Genomic DNA, 20,300 nt, shown 5'->3' with positions numbered 1-20,300 from the left:
GTGGCACTAAAGTTTGCACTGCACTCTGAACTTAGGATGAATGCTTTCCATGGAGGATAAATGTAGAAAGGAGTTGGTGAGATGAGGGTGGATGGGGCAATGGGGAAAGGCCTGAAAGGCCTGTGCAACCTTTTCTTTGGGACACTTCAAACTTTTATTTAACGACAAAAAAGAGGAAAGAATAAAGTGCATTTCTGTCAGGTTTTTTTTTAAGACAATGTGTCCCACAGTGGGAGTTGGGGCAGTTACCTAGGAATCTCAAATCCACCTATGGAAAACATTTGTCTCAAGGTAAGAGTCTGGTGCAAAACCGTTCAAGGAGGAATAAATATTTTAAGGAATACACGAAGATGTGTGATACCTATGAATTTTTTAATTTTTAATTCCATACTACGCTTTACATAAGCCTCCCAATGCAGTAACAAACCACTGTAACAAATACAGTAACAAATCACTTTACTTGTAAGAAAGAGATCTAACTTCTAAGAAAGTTCTGCTTTAGCAGAACCCTCCAGTATGTCAAGCCACCGACTTAAGGGAAGCTTTCCACCCTAGCGTTTAATATTAATTTCTAAAGGATTTACTTTTATAAGAGCGTCTCAGACGCAGCACAGCAAAGCAGGGCACTTGTTGCAGACCAGATCTGGCAGTGGGTGAGGTGACAGCCAGGTGATCAATGGCAGACTTCCCTTTGCTTTATCCGACACAACTCTGTGTCTTGACAGAGCGACGACAAGAACTTCAGGCGCGGCCCCTCCTGGCGACGACAGTTCCCCCCCCGCGAAGTCCACGGCATCAGCATGATGCCCGGCTCCTCCGAAACGCTGCCGGCCGGCTTCAGGTTGACCACGACCTCAGGGCAGTCCAGGAAAATGGCAACGGATGGTATGAAGTCAATTCCACACTTACAGAAAGCAGGAGGCTTCCCCTAGCATGCTAACCTGACTTCAGTGCATGCCTGCCAAGGTCACCTCGCTAGCATAGGATGGATGAATGGAGTCTGGGACAGTGGAAATAGGGAATAGCAGAGCACTGACTTGGCATGCTAGTGATGTTTCTCATGTTTGCTTAAGACCGTCTGTATTCATTAAAAATAAATCTGGCCCTCCTGAGTGCAAAGGAAACATTCAGAAAGAGAAGTATTCATTTGGTGATGTTCAATCTAAGATTACATGCAGTATCTAAACAACTTTTTCAGCTGATAAACCTCTCCAGTAGGTGCAGTTTATTTTGGAGGATGAGCTTACAGGGGGCTGTGATCTTTACTTTCCTGTCTGACATTCAAACCGTCCAATAACTGAAGTTGGTAAGAATTAGTAACAACCAGCAGTGAACAAATGCTGAATTTCAGACACTAATTCAGTTACTGAACGCTAGTCTGAATTTTCTCTGGAAACCTTTCTGCTTCTGAAAGACGCATTAGCTCAGCAATAATTTGAAAAGTAGCAGCAGATCATAAAGAAGTCAAATTTTTAAATTGTTGTAAGAAAGCAGGGAGGAAAGGGAAACCCCACTGCAGCTCTTCCATCAGGGACATGGACAATAAAAACCACATGAGTACACCTGTCTGAAGTTCAGAGAAGTACTATCCCACTTCCAGCAGTGCTCTTTATTTCCTCATGAGAGAATTTAGGTCTACAAATAGGTTTGTCTTACAGTAATGTAATACACTGTGATGATTACATTTTGTAATTCTTTAATGAATTTGGGATGAAAATTCAAACATCTAAATTCCATTAAAGTTTCTCACCTTTTAAAAATATTTCTGTATAATTGCAGTTACAGATGGAATAATTTACTGGTTGCATCACGGTATTCCATTGACTCCACTGCTCATGTGCACGCTTTGCTTTTTATCCTGCACTTTTTGGCAATGTTGAAACCGTACAACAAGAATCCATTCCAGGCTGAACTCCATGCACAAAGAATGGTGCAAGCTCCCAGGGCACTTCCACTTTCTGTAGTAGCCAAGACCCTTATACACATTTACAGACTTCATCTTTTAGCCTCGCTATGAAGCAGAAGATACTGTTCCCATTTTACAGATGGGGCACTAAGGCACAGGAGAAATTTAATGATTCACCTGATTTAACTCCGGTCTTCCAGACACTTTATTACTGAGCTAAATACAGAACCCAGCAGACCTAATGCAGGTGGCTTTGTGACCGACATCTTCATCCAGGATTTGGCTTCCTATCATCACCCAGTGCTGAGAACACTCTGGTATTTAAACATCATGGCAAGTACATTATAACAACTTCTAACAAAATAAATTCGAAATTAAGTTTAAGGTGTGCTTACTTAAGGAAGACAGATTCAGTAGTAGACATGAAGAGGCTCTAGAGCGTGCCCAGATCATGTCATAGAAAGTCGCTGAGCAATTTAACAGCCGTAATTCCAGTGAGAAACAGAATTCTTTATTTTATTAATGACTCTAAAGAGGTTCTGGTTTATTTCTTTTTTTTTTTTTCTTGCAATTTGCAGTTGCTTCATCACGACTGCAGAGGTTAGACAGCTCAACAGTTCGCACATACTCATGCTGACAAGGCCTAGCAAAGACGCCAGCACTGAATTGCTGTGAGTATTCATAAGGGGCCATCACGGAACCTCTTTACGTACACTGCACCCACTGCTCTTTGGCACCATCCAAGCAAGAGGCAGCAGCATGGAGTAGAGGACCTAACTTAGAGTCACTGAGGGGGCCATTTGATCAAACCAACGGTCTCAAGCTCAGTCCTGGAAATGCTGCGCCACTCCTTCCCCACCTCAAACAGCAGGATCTCTCTGCTGGTATCACCTTAGCAGATGAGACAACAGTTTCCAGACAACTTCTCTTCAGGTGATGGCTTACCAAGCATAAGAAGAGTGCTCTCTGAGCTAGAACAGGGGAGCAGAAGTCACATTTGCATTTACTTCATGCAAATTTGAAGTAGTTCTACCAGGATCTGGGGAAAGAAGGGGAAAATAAATCTAGTAAAGCTGAAGAGATTTACTTTTTATTTTATTTTAATGAGAGATATGGCTCCATTTAGAACATCAGGCAGCTGAACAAAACTAGGACAAAACTTCCCCTATGCAGAAAATCTTCCAAAATTATCCACTGCAGAGATTCTCCAGTTCCCAAATCATTCAGAACTGACCAGCAGTAAAGAAAGGACACTCTGAGCTGGATGCAGCTTTACATCAAATCTCATACCAAAGTTCATGTTGCATTTCTCACCACCCCTCTTTTTTTAAATATGGCTATGAATCACAATTATCTTGCCAACGTTCTGCAGAAAATGTTTACTGCTCCTTCACAAGTTTTGCAAGAAAACACTTAACATGATGAGCGCTTTCATCAATATGGCACCATTTCATGCTAATATTTTCTCAGTAACATATCATTTTTTTTCCATTTAGTTACTCAGGGGAGTTGGAAAGTGCATGTGGACAGCACCAAAACCCCAGCAAGGCACTGAAAATGCTTTAGTAGCTCTTACACATCATAGGCAAGACAAGACAAGACAAGACAAGCCAGGATCTGCAAGGAAGGAATTGCTGTTCCTAGTTTTAGTCAACAAAGTCCTTTTTTATAATTATCTTCAGCCAGGAGAGACTTGGGGCTGTCTCGACTTTACTAATTCTGGGCATATTCAAAGACCACTAAGGAACAGCAAATGTTACCAGTGGGAAACGCAGATCGCTCAGGATTCTGCTGATGACATCGGCCATACTTCATAGATCCCAGGAGACTGTAGGTGTATAAAATTGTCATTTAGCAGAAAAAGAAACAAGCTGCTACTGAAAAATAAGCACAGATTAATTATTTATCTAAAACTGGCAACCTTAGCAGCTGGTCCTACAAAGCTGACTATGGAGTACATAAACTATATAAATCAAGTATATGCATGTGCAGATTAGGACTAGGTGTTATGTCAGTAAAATCGATGACAGTACTCCCAAATGGGTTCAGTGAAAGCAGAAAGTGATAGCAGAGATGCGTATCTTTTAGCCTATGTGCCTCTGAACTGCGCTAAATCGCTGTGTATGATTCAGATCACTAAGCTGAAGTTCGGATGCTAAGCAATCCAGCAGGCCAGTAACAACAGGCCAGGCACGTGAGGCAATATTTTCCAAGAGGTCTGACGACTGCAACAAGGGCAGAAATTGAAAAGTGGTATGTTAATAAAAATTAACGTATGATTTCCCAGGGTGTTTATTTCCAGTTTATTCTTCAGTAATTGTCTAAAAACTAGTAATCCACAAACAGAAGAAAAGTAGCGGAGCTTTGTTGGCACTGTACGTATGTGGGAGTTACAAATTTTGAGAAAAAAACATTTTTACAAAGTTATACAAGCTATACAAATGAACTTCCATTTCTATAGGAGTAGTTCAGGAAATTCACCTGATTCAGGTATCACTGATATAAATCACACTGGTGCTTGTAGCTTGTCCGCTGTGCTGAGAATAGCAGACATTAATCTTCAACAGGCAAGAGCTTTATCAGAATATCAACTTTGATCTAAGTTGTAAAGGCTCTTATATAAGGATGACTGAACCAAAGTACTGCTGTTTTTACAGCAAAGTGCTTTTACAGAAAAGCAACAAGATGGTGTAAGCTAGAACTCAGTACACGTGCCATTCATCAGTGCAATTCCAAACTGCCACCGACACTCAGCACCAAGTAAAATATATTTTGGATTTCAATCAATTGTATAAAAATGACACAGGAAAAAGATTTCCTTCGATTGCAGAAGAGTTTTCAGAATTCTGCGATCACGTTTCCTGAGTCATAGCTTCTTCATGGAAGGAACTGATCGATGCTCATACAAAAATCCTTCATTATAATATCTTCTGAACTTTTTCAGATCTAGGTCAGTCCCAGAGACCCAGGCTTGCAACACCTTGCCTAAAATACATCAGTAACCATGCTATTACAGTGACTGAACTATTTGCACATGGGACTGTTTCTAAGTAGGCAGCAGAGGAGTCGGGTACCCACACGAGCTGTTGCACAATAGCAATACAAGTGTATTTTTAAAATAGTGAAGAGCTCTATGCATATTGAAAAGCAGCCTGAAAAAGAGAGCTGTAAATAGGTTGCACGTGGAACAAATGAGACGTTCTGTGATGACAGCAGACTGCAGAATTCTTGCATTCTGCTACCCACATTTCTCACAAAACATGTCAAAGCCTTGGATTTCAAAACAGTTTATGCCAACAATACCAAGTAGGTACAGTCCTCCAGTGTCTCTGGGTGTTTCTTCACAATGGGTTAAATCCTCATGCCTTCAGCTTGTATTTCAGGTATTTTTTAAACATTTGTTGAAGCCACCGTCATGAGTTGCTGTAAAACGTGAACTGACATTTTCAGAACAGTTAACACCAACATATTCTACACGGCCCAGTTTGAGTACACTCTTAAGATCCTGAATTTAAGTACATTTAGGACTACTGGTGCCAAGTCATTTCATCTTGCACAGAAGTTCAACAGCGCATATGGGATGGTGCAGCTCCTGCTGCGGTGGCTGCTAACCTGCAAGGCAGGTACGCAGGCAGTGGATTCGGCAGTCACACTGTGCAGCTTTCCCTGCACTTCCATCTTATGAAATAAGTCAGAAAAAAAACAAAGGCTCAATCGGGACAGTTTCACTGCCACAGGCTGGTGCGAAGGGCATACCACAGTTTCACATTTCTTCTAATAAAATGTCAGGGGATTTGGTAAAATCAACTATGTAACTTCATCAGTGAAGGATTCCAAAGGGGATTTGTAAAGACAGATGGAAGAGTCCCAAAAAGATGTGAATGATAATCTGGAAACAGCTGGTCCATAGCAAAGAAATCACAAGGGTCAAAAAGGTAAACGCTGTCAAGCCACAGTGAGCAAGGAGAACCATAGAGTACATGAAAAAGGGACGTGGTTTAGTGGGCAATACTGGTGGTAGGTAGATAGTTGGAACAGATATTTCAGAGGTCTTTTCCAACCTTAATGATTCTATGAAAAGAGTCCGTACAGTTAATAGGCTGTGTTCAGCCTTGTGCCAAACAGTGAAAGGCCTACAGAAGCAGGGAACCCCAACCACCAACACTGAATCAAAACATCAAAAAAAACAGCAATAAGGTGAGCACGCACGGGAGTTTGTTTTGATCAACAATTAGTGTGTATTAGTAAAAGACTAAAATGCTTAACAGACTTATGTTATAGATTTAAAATTAAAGAACAAGTACATGTTTCCCTCAGAAGTTTCAGTAAAATGTGCAACAGCTTACCTTGCGCCATTGTGTCCTAAACCAGATTACCATGAAAGAACCTTGCTAATTAATGTTTATTTATTCTTTCCTCTAGATGTCATCTCTTTCTTCTACTTTACCTGAAGTGCACTACCACTACTTAGGAAAAAAGAGCATTCAAACTCTCTGCAAGAACAGGGTAATTGGGAAGAGAACACAAAGTTTATCAGATGAACAGATCTGAAGTTCTTTTCACATATTGGTTAATTTAAGACAACAATATTAATAATGAAAAATCTAAATTGCTTGAAAAAAAAACAAGAAAACAGAACAACCTCCCCCTTTCTTCTCAGCATTTCTGTCATCAGAAATTTGGCAGTAGTACACATCCAAAGCTTTTATCAAATGAAGCCACTCATTTTTACATCGTTCCATCTGTTTTAATGTAAAATACTAGACACTACGTATTTAATGTGTATGTATTTCTTTTAAAATGTGTAAGTCTTATGTAAATGGTTATAAATATGATTTTTTAAAAATAAAATCTATGGTACATGGGGTCTCAGTGCAAACATTTGACAATACAGTGTCAATAATACTGTTTGTATCTTTCCATTCCACCATTTTTACAGTTTTTGGATTGTAAAAGTCAAACAAATATGTTTAGCAGAGTTAGAAGCTTCAACATGTTCCTACTGAAAAAATCTGTCGATATTTAAAGCTGAACACCTGCCTCTGATGTTGTATAATAGAATGACATAACCTGGAACTGGAGCCAAAATGGACCTCTAAAGACAAAACAGAAATGTCAGATACCTATTGAGAAGCACCATGATGGCTCACCTCTTAAAGACACACACATAAACCCAGAAGAACTGTTTACAGAAAAAAAAGAAAAAAGAAAAAAAAGCAATTTAATGAACATGATTTATATGAAAACCAAAAACTTTCTTCTATGTTACCTGCGGACCAAGAAGAACCTTGCTTTACCAAGAGCCACCTTTTCGTTCCAGGACCTTCAGACACCAGCCAGCATTGGAAAATTAAATCTAGTAATTGCATAGAATGAGATTCTCAAGTTTCCGAACGTATTCCATGAAGAAAATGGAAGAGAAGCTAAACCCCACAATTTCTTCATCACAACAGGGCATTAGACAGGCTCCTGTCTAACGTTATGCTTTTAGCCAAGATGGCCTTGCTGAGACTTCTCAGAAGTCTGTTTTATCAGAGGAAATAACTGAAAGACAGAGTGATTAATATATAGTGTATAAAAGTTTAGAAGAGCAACTATTACCTGCTGTGGCTTTATTTGGTGGTGTTATTGTTGTTTATTCTTTGTTTAAATGGGAAGTTTCAAAGTAAGACCTACTTAATAGTCATTTACCTATTTGCTATTTTTCTGCTGCTTGATCTTAGCTCAAGACCTGTCTTTTAGTTATTTCTTTTAGCAGTTTGATCTGCAATGTTTGCACGTACATAAACATTTGTTTTGTCTATTTTCATTTGGCAAACTTCAGTCAATCAGATGGTGAAGATTTTTCTCCCCCAATGTCAATAAAAAAGAATTCAGTGCTATTTGTGTTTATAAGTCTATTAAGCTTGGTATATAGTCACATTAAAATAGTTTGTATGCCACATACCTCTCATAGTTAAAAAAGCCAAAGCACATTTTGCCACTAACAGGTATGATTTATGGTGAATTTACTGGTCAGAATCTGCCACGAGAGGGAGCACAGAACTTGCTGATGTGGCTGATAGGATGGCTTTGGATAGAACACAGCTGTACAGAGACAGGCTCCTCTATATACAGTTCCCTGGGCTTAACCGATGTTGCTGATGTTCCTTATTTTTCTCCATCAGCCCTCCTTCGAGTTACTTTAGTCCAGAATGTCACAAGGTAAAGCAACACAGACACCATTGGAAGTGGTTGTAGTATCATTTGAATACAGTTTGCTATCTAAAGTCCAGTTCTGATTTTCCAGTATTTCTTTTCCAGCCTATGCTGACACAGCCCACACACAAATTCATGGCGGGATCACGGAGGGAAATGAGGTATGTTAGGGAAAAGAATGAGCAAGATCTTGTAAATGAAGCTCTAGGCATGCTGCCCTAGAAGTAACCCCAACTTACATCCATAGTGGGGAAAAGGACAGACCAGAATAATTAAAAACTTTTTTTTTTTTTTAAAAAAGGTACTATTATGACTTCAGTTTTGATCTAAGGTTAGCATATAGAAACTCTCAGTACATCCCTGTCTCCCCTGTGTGAGCCAAAGCTCTACTCCCAACAGCTAGAAATTATGGCTATGCTAAAAGTTGTCTACGTGGATCCAATCCGTAAGTGGTGAATAACAATTACATCAATTTCCACCCAAATCCCTGGCCATTCAGATCTACCCACGTGTTTTTTCTCTATAAATACAAAATTAAGAAGAAACAGTAATCTCCTATCACTTGTTAAATGCAGTTGTTCATCCCTGATTGTATAACTGTATTGCTGGGAAGCAGCAGACCCACATACAAGAATAACGACCTCTTTCCCCAGCTAGGCACAAGCCCAAACCTATAAGCAAAACATTCCGCTATCACAGTTGCTCAGAAAAAAGGCTCCTCTGGGAAACAAAAGGAAGCTCCATGGAACACCTATTTTTCCATAGTGCATTGTTGCTGCTCTATATCTGGGTTTTCTAAATGCTGACAAAGAAATCATTAGGCATTTCTGGAATCCTCTGCATGAGAAGGGCAGTAGCAGTGAGTGCACCTGACCACTCTGCCCCTCTCCTCCTTCTCAGTCTTGATCTTGAATGATTTCCACAAAAACAGGAAAAAAAAGTCTTGAAATACGCTCACAGCTTCTGAATTTGGCAGCTGTTTACTGTTTATCCCTCTGAAAAGCAATGCTGAATTTGAGTAACTTTTCTAAACTTTTCATTTGTTTTTACACATATTTCATGTATTTCTACAAGGATTTTTGCATTTCTTGTTCAGTTAAAAACTGCAGCTTGAGAATTAATGTATTTAGAGCATCTTCCTCCACTAGCGTGCTGAGAACCCTCAAAGTATTTTGAAACAACCTACGTCATCATCAAAGGGGCTGCCTACTACCTGTAGTGGCTAAATTTCTCAGCTATATATATATATGTATACACCACAAAGCCTGAAACATCTAATTATGCCTGAAAGCACATCCTGGTTGTCCTTTTTCGAAGAGCAATAAAAACCACCACAACAAAATTATAAAAAAAAATCCAAAATGTAAATGCCTGCATTTATTTAAAATACATGTTTTCCATTCAACACTACCGTGGATAAAATCAAGATTTAATTCAACAGACTTGAAAGTCAGAAATCACCTATTACTCTAAAAAAAAAAAAAAAAAGACACTTCAAAAAATCATTGAACAAAGCATTTAGAAGAATCTAATTTATAACAGGAAGTCTTAGAAAAAAAAATGGTAGAATCCATAAAACTAATTTTAAAAAAATTAAAGCTCATAAAAATGTAAAAGGCTTATAATTTTTAAGTGAAGACAAATTATGTCTGCAATGACTTTCACATTAGGATTTCTACTTACTGCTCTCTTCAGTTTGCGTCTTACCTGAAAGATGTTTTGTCAAACTCAAGTTTTTGGTATCATTATGCAATAACGGATATTGCAGAATCTGCATTGCTGGAGGCTGTCAAGATGCAACTGAGCAGAGTGCTAGATAATCTCTTCTAGGTACCCTTTTCCTATGAAAGGTTGGATGTGGTGATCTTTCAAAGTCCCTTCCAACCTGGGCTGTTCCGTGATTCCACGATTCTATCACAGTGACTCCCTTGAAGGCTAGAGAAATGTATGAATTCTATTTAAAATTCTTAGCAATCTTTATATCCAGCACACAGTGGCAACACGCAGAGACTTCAGCATGCTTCACTGGTTATGACAATATGGTAAAAGAACACAGTATCATTTCTACAGTTAAAAAAAGCAGCAAGTTCCAATCATTATCATTATTAGTTTTTAAAATATGTATTTCCCAATAGAAAGTCTTTGCATATTTCAGTAACAGATGCTTTTACTAGCCCATTATCCCATTCAATTCTTCTTCAGCACTTCTTCTATGTGTTTAAACACGCTAGCATCTTCGATGGTTGGTGTTATCTGAAAAGGAAGAATATGCAGAAGCATGTAATAACAGACTGGTGTTCTTCAAGAGGAAAACAGAATTTAATTTCAGAATGTTCTAAATCTAGCCTTCAAAAACAGTCATGAGAAGATTATCTGGAAAGCTCTGGAATATGAAAATCCTTTGAGTAATACAGAGTAGAATACAATATAGTATCTGAAGTCACGGACCACTTCTAGAATGGTCTAGAGAATCAAAATCATGACGCTGTGTCTTTGGATGTGCACCTGTGTCATATTCATTAAAGCATACAGCCCACACTTACTTTATATGGCTTTCCACTGACCAGTGCAGAAAGAGCTGAACGTGGTATCTTGCCAGAACGTGTTTTTGGTAGCTGTTTCACAAACACTCCCTTCTGGAAAGCTGCCACTGGACCAATGTTATTTCGAACTTGCTCAACAATATCTTCCAAAATCTTCTTCTCTTCTGTCTTTATATCTAGTGAAGAAGTTCGTGTCCTTTAATTATTCTAGGACTCTTGCAAGTTTTAGTAACACCAGTAGGAATAATCTCTCACCATCTCTCAGCACGCACAGCGCAAAGGGAACGTGCCCTTTTAAGGCATCCTCCTGGCCTACAACAGCACAGTCTGCTACAGCATGATGGCGGAGAACACACTGGGGGACAGAAAACAGAACTAAACTAGATTAATAATAATTTGAATATTTCAGTGAAGAAATTCCATAGGGAGGGACACAAAAAGCGACTTACTGACTAAATTTTGGCATCAATAACTATTTAGTGAGTACAGTTCAGGGTTCTAGTTACACATGTTGAAAATGCATGTGTGAATACTTTCACAGGTGCTTATGTGCGTTTTTCAAATAAATTTAAGAAATAAAAACAGCAGCACAAGATACAAATGCAGAATCATAGAATCATGAAATCATCTAGGCTTGAACAAAGCAAAGGTGTATCCTTATAGTTTTGGGAAAGCAAGAATGTCACATCTAGGTTTTTGTTAGTGTGCTTTTTGCTGGAAAAAATGGTGTTAGTCTAACATAATGGATACTGTGGAGGTAAGTACTAAAACCACAAGAGTCCTCCTATTAAAGGGCTATAGAGTCATATTTACTTTGGCTCATCCTCTCTGATGCCTTGTATCTTTTCAATTCTTTGCTTCACGAAGATGTAATTTCAACTAAAGCCAAATACAAGCCCTAGCTCAGCTTGCTGCCAGCCTAGTGTTCAGGTGACCTGCTTGGAAATGTGAGGTCTCAGACTTCACAAAGGGAATTAAACCAAAGCCTCCTCTTTCCTTCCGCACATGTATGCAGTTACACAAGTGAGAGGCAGTGGCATCAATATCTCAAACTATTTTAAGAAAAAAGACTGAGAGCTACTCTTTTGTTTTCAATTAGTCAGCTGAGGTTCTTACTTTCTGAAAGAAAATCACCAAGACGTTTCAGTGCATATTGAGATGTGCATCACTAAGTCTGGGGCTAACTAAGCTGGACTTGAGACACCAGTAACTGTGAATCCTCTTCCAAAGCACCAAGCTTATTCATGCAACTCCAGATCCCATTGATAGTTCACTGCATAACAAACCTTTGAGCTTGGGACACCTCTAATTCAGAACCTCAATAAAGCATTCAATTTTGTGCTTTAGATACCCATTCTTGTTCTACTCTGACTTCTTGACCCTGCCTATAACAACTTGATTGCCACAGAACTAAGAAAGAAAGAAAAAGATGAAACTACTTTTCATCTACATTTCAGTGAATTGTATGAAAGTAGACTGGTAAGACCTACATTAATTTCCTTCAGTGGTCTATCCAAAAATCCCATCAATATGCCATTGACACCGGGACAGCTAATTTCATATGACTGGAAGTATAAATACTAATTTAAAAATTATCAAATTTTTAAGACAGGCTGAAAAGATGAACGGAGAACAGAATCAGCACCAGTCACCTAAAAATTGTTTACAAGTAAAATAAAGTGAAGGGGCATTTCTTGAATATGATCACTGGGCACAAGGGACTTCTAATGCAGCAGCAGTCAGAAACCTCACTGTCAGAAAGGGAACTTTTCATGCTGAATTCCTCAACTTTAAGTCTGTTGCACTGGATAGACAAGACTTCGTTTGGGTAAACTCAAAAAGAGTCAAGCCAAGTTTGGAATCACAAATCTACAGACAAAGGAGATGAATGGATTAACACAAGCTAAGGTTACCACAGTGGCTAAGATTCAGTGCCTGGCAAGGTTAACAGAGTTACCGCATCTCAGTAAAGATGGAGCTCCTGTGATACTAACAGATAAACAAACTAATTGTCTGAAACATAGTGAAGCTGAAATTCTTAGCCAAAGCACTAAGGATATACTTGTTAAGCTTGTAATGCAGCTATAATGTAAATGCAAATAATATACTTGCTCAACAAGGTGACTGACACTTAATTAGAAGACTATTCATTGAACCTCCAATTCTGTATTTACAGATCTTACTGAAAAGCTAATTGTGTTCTTGTTAATGCTTTCCCATTTAACTAGCAATTTGTTGTGAATGTATTAACAATGCTATTTTTTACCTTTGTTCAAAAGACAAACATCTGGAATTCTGTAGTGATGAAGCACTGTTTCAGGGGAAAGCTCTAACACTGGAAAAAAAACACCACCACTTATCTGGGGACCAGTTTCATACAAAGATGACACTGATGAGAAGATAATTCAGTTCCTTGTACAGCTTCCTGAATCTAGGAAACCATGCCCTTGAGCAACAGAGCAGTAATGGACAGGGATGAGATTCCCCACAGTTGCAGAGCAACACAAAAAGCTCACTTCAAAGGGAAACAGATTTAAGCAGACTGAAAGCCATCTTCATGTCTTCACAGGCCTGTATCAGTACTGCTGCTGGTTCAACCCTGGCTGACTGATCCTTTGAAGGACTGCCTGCTTTTATCAGAATTTGTTCACTTCTGCACAGTTTTGTCTATACTTTTTTAAGTTATCTAGTCTTAAAAAAACCCCAAACCACTGCAGTCACCAAAACATAACAATATAATAATTAACATATTGCTAAAACCAGTATCACAAAGCAAAACAAAAAAAAAACTAAACAGACAAAACCTAAGAAACTAGTTTGCAATGCAGTGAACAGTTAAATTCAGAGTTTTAAAAATGCACTGTCCCTTGTACTTATCTAGAATACCTTTTCCTAGTCTCCCTGAATAAGCAACTGATATATCATTAGGGAAGTTTGGAACTAGCAATCACAGCACTTTGGAAGAGGGCAGTTAAAAAAGACCTGAAGTATGCTGAAATGTTACAAAGTTAAAAAAGACCAGATAGAAATATGAACTGCAATATTTGCAACTTTCTGAGTTGTATGGCTACTACATTAATGATTTTTAATTTATCAGTAGGATTTATCAGAAATTTCCATTGTTCATTTAGTACTTCTCACACAGTAAGACTGATACAAAGAAAACTCTCAAGGAACAGAGAAGGAAATTCTTCAAATGAAGAAAAAGCACCAAATGTTAGTCTATGTTAAAAGAATTCAGACAACCCCAAACATTAAAAACAACAAACAAAATGACAACTGGAAAGCTTATTTTAGGAGTAAATGTTTCTACTCCTCAAGTAACTGCAGCAGGTAATGCAAGGACTTGTCATGCTGAGGTTACATTAGCATAAAGTGCTCCCAAGTAAAAATGTTATTAGAGCTTTCAGGAATGCTTTCCATACTACCATACTGCTCCTTAGCTCTACCTTCATATGTGAAATCACGCCTATTTTATCAAGCCTATGGTATGAAAAGCTTTATATTGTCCTGGAAAGAACCTTAATAGGAAGGACCTGAAGCAATTAATGTTTTTGCTAAAAGTACTAGTGCAAATATAATCAAGAAAAGCAGAAAGAAAAGAGATTTGTCTGAGATTTTCAGTCTCCTACTTTATGCATCTTTCACTCTTCTATCTTACTGCCAAGGAAGTGCTCACCTCTTCAATTGCACCTGCTGAAATTCTGTGTCCTGCAACATTGATCACATCATCAGCTCGAGACAGGACATACAAATAGCCATCTTCATCCATATAGCCTGCATCCATAGTATCATAATATCCCTAAACACAACACAACCAGAACAAAAAAAACTCAGAAAATACTAGTGGGAAGAGCCATCTATTTCCCATGAAGCCAACAAACAAAACTGATTGTGTCAAATGAAGTAAGCTGTTGATGCCTGAAAGATTTAATTCTATGTTATTTTTCACCATTCTTATGTCATCATATACCTTGGAGCTCTCTTTCCAGAAGGTTTTTCCAGTCTTTATTAAGACAGAAGATAGAATACAGAAACCTTAACATTTTCCACTCTGCCTGCTTTTATCCCTGACACTCTGGAGAAGGATACTGCCTGAATCTACAGAAGAAGAGTGGAATTATTACAATGCAATGACAGTTGTCAAATTGAACCTAAAGATGCTCCTGTTTTCTGTATCCATCTATATACCATCAACATGCCAGCACAAAAAAAATAACCTGCCTGCGTGGGTCACTCATTTACTTTTACTGGACCAAGCCTTCAATTCAGCCTATCTGTACCAGGCTATTAATTTCTTTGTGAAAAGGAAGCAAGTAGTTAGATAGTTCATCTGACACAGATATTCAGTAAGGAGCCTCCTATGTATTTACATGCATTGCAGATATGTGCATATTTTGGACTGACACTAAATTAGAATGGCTGTATGTCAGCAGCAGAAGTATATCTGAAGCTATTCTAGACTAAGGTTGCAAATGTGGCAATGTTTTTAGACAAATGACATAAAACAACTTTTAGGTTTGGAAAATTGATGTTTACTTTTTTTGTTTCAGATCTGAAAAAATTCAGTGTCCCCAAAAGACAGATTAAGTATCTATGAAGAAATGTTTACCTTGAAATGTTCTCAATTCTGTAAGAAGCGTATCAAAGATCTCCCATTAATATAAGACATTATAGTTTTGGGGTTTTTTTATGTTATCCAATTAAAACCCCATGTCATTCAGTGCTGCAAGATTACCAAAAGTTTCATGTAATTCATTTTGTAACTCTTACTGGAAATTTCTGGAAATACAGCTGGTGGAATGCTTCCTGATTTTCCCAAAGTCCCGAGAATGCTCCAGGAGGCAAAGGTAACCTTAAATTGAAAAGATCACGGTAAAATAGTTGGAAACACATCCAACAGGTATAGCTCCTGCTCTCCGTTCATACTTTATACTCAGATGAGAATATCAGAATTCCCTGAGAAAGCATAAAATCAACATATTATTAAAAAAACCTCTTAACATATAAACGGGATACCAATAAACTGTATCTAAATCAAAACTTGTAGATAGCAGAAGCATCTCTAACATTCAGCAAAATGATGCTTGGTCTAGCAAACAGTATGTACTATACTATAAATGCCACCAGTATTCAGCTTTCAACATTTCAACAAATTAAGTATCTGTCAGAAATGTGTGCATACATGCTATGATTCAACCAACTTCATTATAGGTATCTCTCTCTTTAACATATACAAACTCATGTACAGGCATACAAATTATTAGGTACATAGATCTTCAGTTTCTGTAAAAAGATATAATTTGACTTTGATCACAACAATCTGAAACAAAATATCTCCTTCCTTTTAGCTGTGCATTATCTCAAAGTTATTTGAGGAGTTCTCTGAAGTATACTGTTAAAAAAATCGATTTTAAAACATTCTAAAATTACTGGATTTTTTAATATAAATATGTATATAAATATATATAGAAGAAGTGAAATTTAAAACTTCTGGAATTATTTATTAGCTGCGTTTTCAATGCATACTATATATCCACTCTTCAGTCAAGGCCAGAGGCGCGACAGAAGACAGAATATTTCACATCACTATCTGCCAGATGGAGATGCTACAGAAGTCTCAGCAAATAAAGGAGTGGTCATTTTTCTCCTTCAAAGCTTTTATAGACAGTTCAAGTAAACTGTGTTTAATCCTGAAAGATACCTATTCAGACATACAGTGTTCACAAATTTTATAAAGCTTAACCCTAGTATTAGCACGATTATGCAAGCAAGCATATTTATACAGGTAAAATTCTAAATGCCTTCTAGAAAATGCATATGCGGCACTCCTAACAAGCAAATCTTTATCCAGGGGTATTTTATTTTTCATGCAAACAGTGCCTCTATGACCCCAAAAGGCAACATCTCCAGCAGTGAAACATTCCTCTGCAGCACAGCAACACTGATACCATTACAAGTCTTCTGTGATGTTCAGGTCACAGGAACAGGTACTTCCAGCTCAGTGAGATGTATTTCTAACATTACAATTGTAAAAATAAATTTTATAAATTTTATATATTATATATTTTTATCTAAGTAAGGTATAAATAGTATGAACTACACTGAAAAGGAGACATCACATAGCAATGATTCAAACTCATGACTTATACAATCACAGGTATCTTACGCTTAATTCAGTGTAAGTAGCATAATAGAATATACTACTGTAAGGAATACTTGAATCTCAGAGTTCTGGCTCAACACATCCTACAGTCACATTCCCTGAAAGTATGGTTAAGGCAAGGCTACAAAGGCCAGACACTCCCCAGTTAGGCACCCTGGCTTCAGGAGGGCAGGTTGGCTTCTGCCCATCTGGCAGAAATGCACTAGCCTACTTAAAGCATCCTTTTAAGTAAGCACCCTTGAGATACACAAACATGACAAGAGTATTTGCCTCAAAAAAAAGAGAAATTAGAGAAGTGATAACAATCCCTGTGTTTGTATATATACAAGTTTAAAATAAAAATTTCTTGTTCATATTCAAGAATATCCATTAGAGAATGGTAGTTACAATGGTTGTTGCCTGGTTGTTAATAGTAATTCTTAGAAGCCTCAGTCATTGCAGATTTTGAACTTTCAATTTATTTAACAGTCTGAAACACCCCTGTGATGAGAGAGAAATGACAATTCATATTGATAAAATCCATAATAATTTCTCCACTGCTCTGTTTAGTGGTTTTCAGTTGGTATTGAAGAAACAATTGTATTGCTGAAATGAGAAAGCACAATTTGCTTTCTGTAATTACAATCATTCAGAAATCTAAACCAAGAAGTGGGAACATATCACCAAAAATATAATCCCTGCTCCCATCACCATCGTTTGGTTGGTTGGTTTGGTTTATATTAAGGAAAACTGCAACGATCAGTGCATCCACAGTGCATACTGCTGAGAAGCAGGAAAAGTAAATTACTGACTACCACAGGTATCTCTACAGCACAATACAGACAATCTGAAAATGCTCCTCCATTGCTTTTTATAAAACAGTATTTGTAGTGAGGACTCCATGTTGCCTATCTCCCAAGCAAGACCCAAATACCATCTTGTACGTATCCATCTTTCACGCAAAATAATTCCCCAGCAATGGACCCATGGCACATGCTTACACGCTTTTTAAGCATTGTTTCACAGTTCATTTGCTTTTCATACAACAGTGGCTGACGTTGCACAGAACACACCTCTAACTTAGCCCAGAAACAAATGGCTGTGCGTGTCACAACATTTCTGTTGTGACAATGTCACTGTCTCCCACAGTATTCTCCCGGAGAAGCTGGCAGCCTGTGGCTTGGACAGGTACACTCTTTGCTGGGTAAGGAGCTGGCTGGAGGGTCAGGCCCAGAGAGTGGTGATGAACGGAGTTAAATCCAGCTGGCGACCGGTCACGAGTGGTACTCCCCAGGGGTCGGTGCTGGGGCCTGTCCTTTTCAATATCTTTACTGATGACCTGGATGAGGGCATTGAGAGCACCCTCAGTAAGTTTGCAGATGACACCAAGCTGGCAGGAAGTGTCGATCTGCCTGGGGTTAGCAAGGCCCTACAGAGGGATCTGGACAGGCTGGATCTCTGGGCTGAAGCCAATGGGATGAGGTTCAACAAGACCAAGTGCCAGGTCCTGCACTTTGGCCACAATAACCCCAGGCAACGCTACAGGCTTGGGGCAGAGTGGCTGGAAGACTGCGTAGAGGAAATGGACCTGGGCGTGTTGGTCGATGCTTGGCTGAGCATGAGCCAGCAGTGTGCCCAGGTGGCCAAGAAGGCCAATAGCATCCTGGCTTGTATCAGAAACAGTGTTGCCAGTAGGAGTAGGGAAGTCATTCTCCCTCTGTACTCAGCGCTGGTGAGGCTGCACCTCAAGTACTGTGTCCAGTTTTGGGCCCCTCACTGCAAGAAAGACACTGACGCCCTGGAGTGTGTTCAGAGGAGAGCGACGAAGCTGGTGAGGGGTCTGGAGCACAGGCCTTATGAGGAGCGGCTGAGGGAGCTGGGATTGTTCAGTATGGAGAAGAGGAGGCTCAGCGGAGACCTCATTGCTCCCTTTTAACTACCTGAAGGGACGTTGTAGTGAGCTGGGGGTCGGCCTCTTCTCTTATTACTAGAGACAGGATGGGGGGGGAATGGCCTCAAGTTGCGCCAGGGGAGATTTAGGCTGGACATTAGCAAGTACTACTTTTCTGAAAGAATGGTCAGGCGCTGGAATGGGCTCCCCAGGGAGGTGGTTGAGTCACCGTCCCTGGAGGTGTTCAAGAAACATTTAGATATAGCGCTGAGAGACATGGTTTAGTGGGGTTATTGGTGGTAGGTGGATGGTTGGACTGGATGATCTTGTAGGTCTTTTCCAACCTAGCTAATTCTATGATTCTGTGATTTCAGGATGCCACTTGGCAAAATGATGCAAGACTTTTTGTTGGTGGAAAAAGAAAAAAATTACCAACAGCAATCAAAAGTTCATTTAAAGAGAAAAACAGATTTTGAAAAGTACAATTGAAAGTCAAAACTATTAGAGACACTACCTGTCTGAGATTCAGAGAAAAGACATTTCTTTATTTTATGGTAGACAATGGCAGTTACAGGCTGTTCATTACAGCCAGCCAAAGCAACTCTAAGCCACTGTTACAGAAATTCAGCTTGTGAATGGAGCTAAGTCATTTTGACTGGCAGCTATATTATTGCTCAGCATTTATGTAATGCTGTGCGTAAACATTACTCTTCCAAAAAAACCCTGGATTCTAAGTTTGAAAACCATCTCCAATCTTGAAGCTTTTTCAGATACAAGGAACAACAGTATTGGAACACAGGTGAAGAAGGGGTAAAAAGAGGAGAGGATCTTGAACATTTACCAGTCTGCGTGAAATACTCCCTTGGCTGAAAAGGGTCACAGATAGTAGTTGGTTTCAGCGTGGATTTAGGAGGAAAAGGCCCTATAGGTTAGTGAGGAAGAGGAAAAACATTTTAAAAATTATTGAAGTGCCTGGAAAGAGTTAAAAGTAGAAAAGTCCAAATGTTACCCACAGGTATTCAGCTCAATTTTGGACAAATTTTTCCCACACTGAAAGCATAAAGGGAAAAGACAAAGCCGATAAAAAACATTTTGCAAGTTGGCAGAGAGATCTTGGACAAACTATATCCAAGTAGTTATGTAAGTTAAACTGTAAATTTCTTTAAGCCAAGCTCTCTACCACTCTCATTCACATCTATTCTAAAACCCAGTTTCTCAGTAGTCTTTTGCAACACAGACATCAGAACCAGAACTGCAAAATAGTGCATGTTATTTTACCAATATCATATCCACAGATGACATCAGCTCCTCTTCAGTTTCCCTACTGAATAACAAAGGATCACAGTGCCTGCTTCATCCACTATCTTCCAAAGACCTTGCATATTCAGAGGTACATGCACTCTAACACGAGAACCTAATTAGAAAGTTTTTGCTTTCTAGGATACAGTCCTTCATTTTAAAATATAGCAAACTTAGTAAATAAGTTCTTAGGTGTATGGTTGCTAATTACAAAAATGTACTGAAGGGGTCTATGCAGGATGACACGTTTTCTTTACACTGTTCTACAAGAAATACTTCTCTCTCTGCAGCAGTCTTCCTTGAGGGCAGCCATGCAGA

The 20,300-nt window shown here is 38.8% G+C and overlaps 2 protein-coding genes and 1 long non-coding RNA gene across 28 annotated transcripts in view; 1 reads left to right on the top strand and 2 right to left on the bottom strand.

Moving 5' to 3' along the window:
* Positions 1-7,788, top strand: part of PPFIA2 (PTPRF interacting protein alpha 2) — a 209,645-nt gene extending 201,857 nt beyond the window's left edge. For 11 of the 23 annotated variants that reach the window (XM_021385282.1, XM_021385281.1, XM_021385283.1 and 8 more), the window contains 2 exons: positions 726-885; positions 1,780-2,422. In XM_021385282.1, the coding sequence (XP_021240957.1) occupies positions 726-885; positions 1,780-1,880 (261 nt within the window). In that variant the 3' untranslated portion in view covers positions 1,881-2,422. Of the gene's footprint in view, positions 1-725; positions 886-1,779; positions 2,427-2,484; positions 2,578-6,328 lie in introns of those variants that run through there. The other 12 variants (XM_021385290.1, XM_021385289.1, XM_021385285.1 and 9 more) reach the window with 8 other exon arrangements.
* LOC110392887 lies at positions 2,402-4,556 on the bottom strand. The gene is made up of 2 exons (XR_002434680.1): positions 3,667-4,556; positions 2,402-2,945 (listed from the first exon to the last, which is right to left on the bottom strand). It is a non-coding gene; the product is annotated as an uncharacterized LOC110392887 (long non-coding RNA).
* Positions 9,450-20,300, bottom strand: part of ACSS3 (acyl-CoA synthetase short-chain family member 3) — a 73,162-nt gene continuing 62,311 nt past the window's right edge. For 3 of the 4 annotated variants that reach the window (XM_021385291.1, XM_021385293.1, XM_021385294.1), the window contains 5 exons: positions 15,421-15,502; positions 14,327-14,449; positions 10,903-11,002; positions 10,648-10,823; positions 9,450-10,357 (listed from right to left, as the gene is read on the bottom strand). In XM_021385291.1, the coding sequence (XP_021240966.1) occupies positions 10,292-10,357; positions 10,648-10,823; positions 10,903-11,002; positions 14,327-14,449; positions 15,421-15,502 (547 nt within the window). In that variant the 3' untranslated portion in view covers positions 9,450-10,291. Of the gene's footprint in view, positions 10,358-10,647; positions 10,824-10,902; positions 11,003-14,326; positions 14,450-15,420; positions 15,503-20,300 lie in introns of those variants that run through there. The other variant, XM_021385292.1, reaches the window with a different exon arrangement.

This window comes from Numida meleagris, chromosome 1, assembly GCF_002078875.1.
Source record: "Numida meleagris isolate 19003 breed g44 Domestic line chromosome 1, NumMel1.0, whole genome shotgun sequence".
Classification (NCBI taxonomy): Eukaryota; Metazoa; Chordata; class Aves; order Galliformes; family Numididae; genus Numida; species Numida meleagris.
This window is presented reverse-complemented; position numbering and strand designations above follow the sequence as displayed.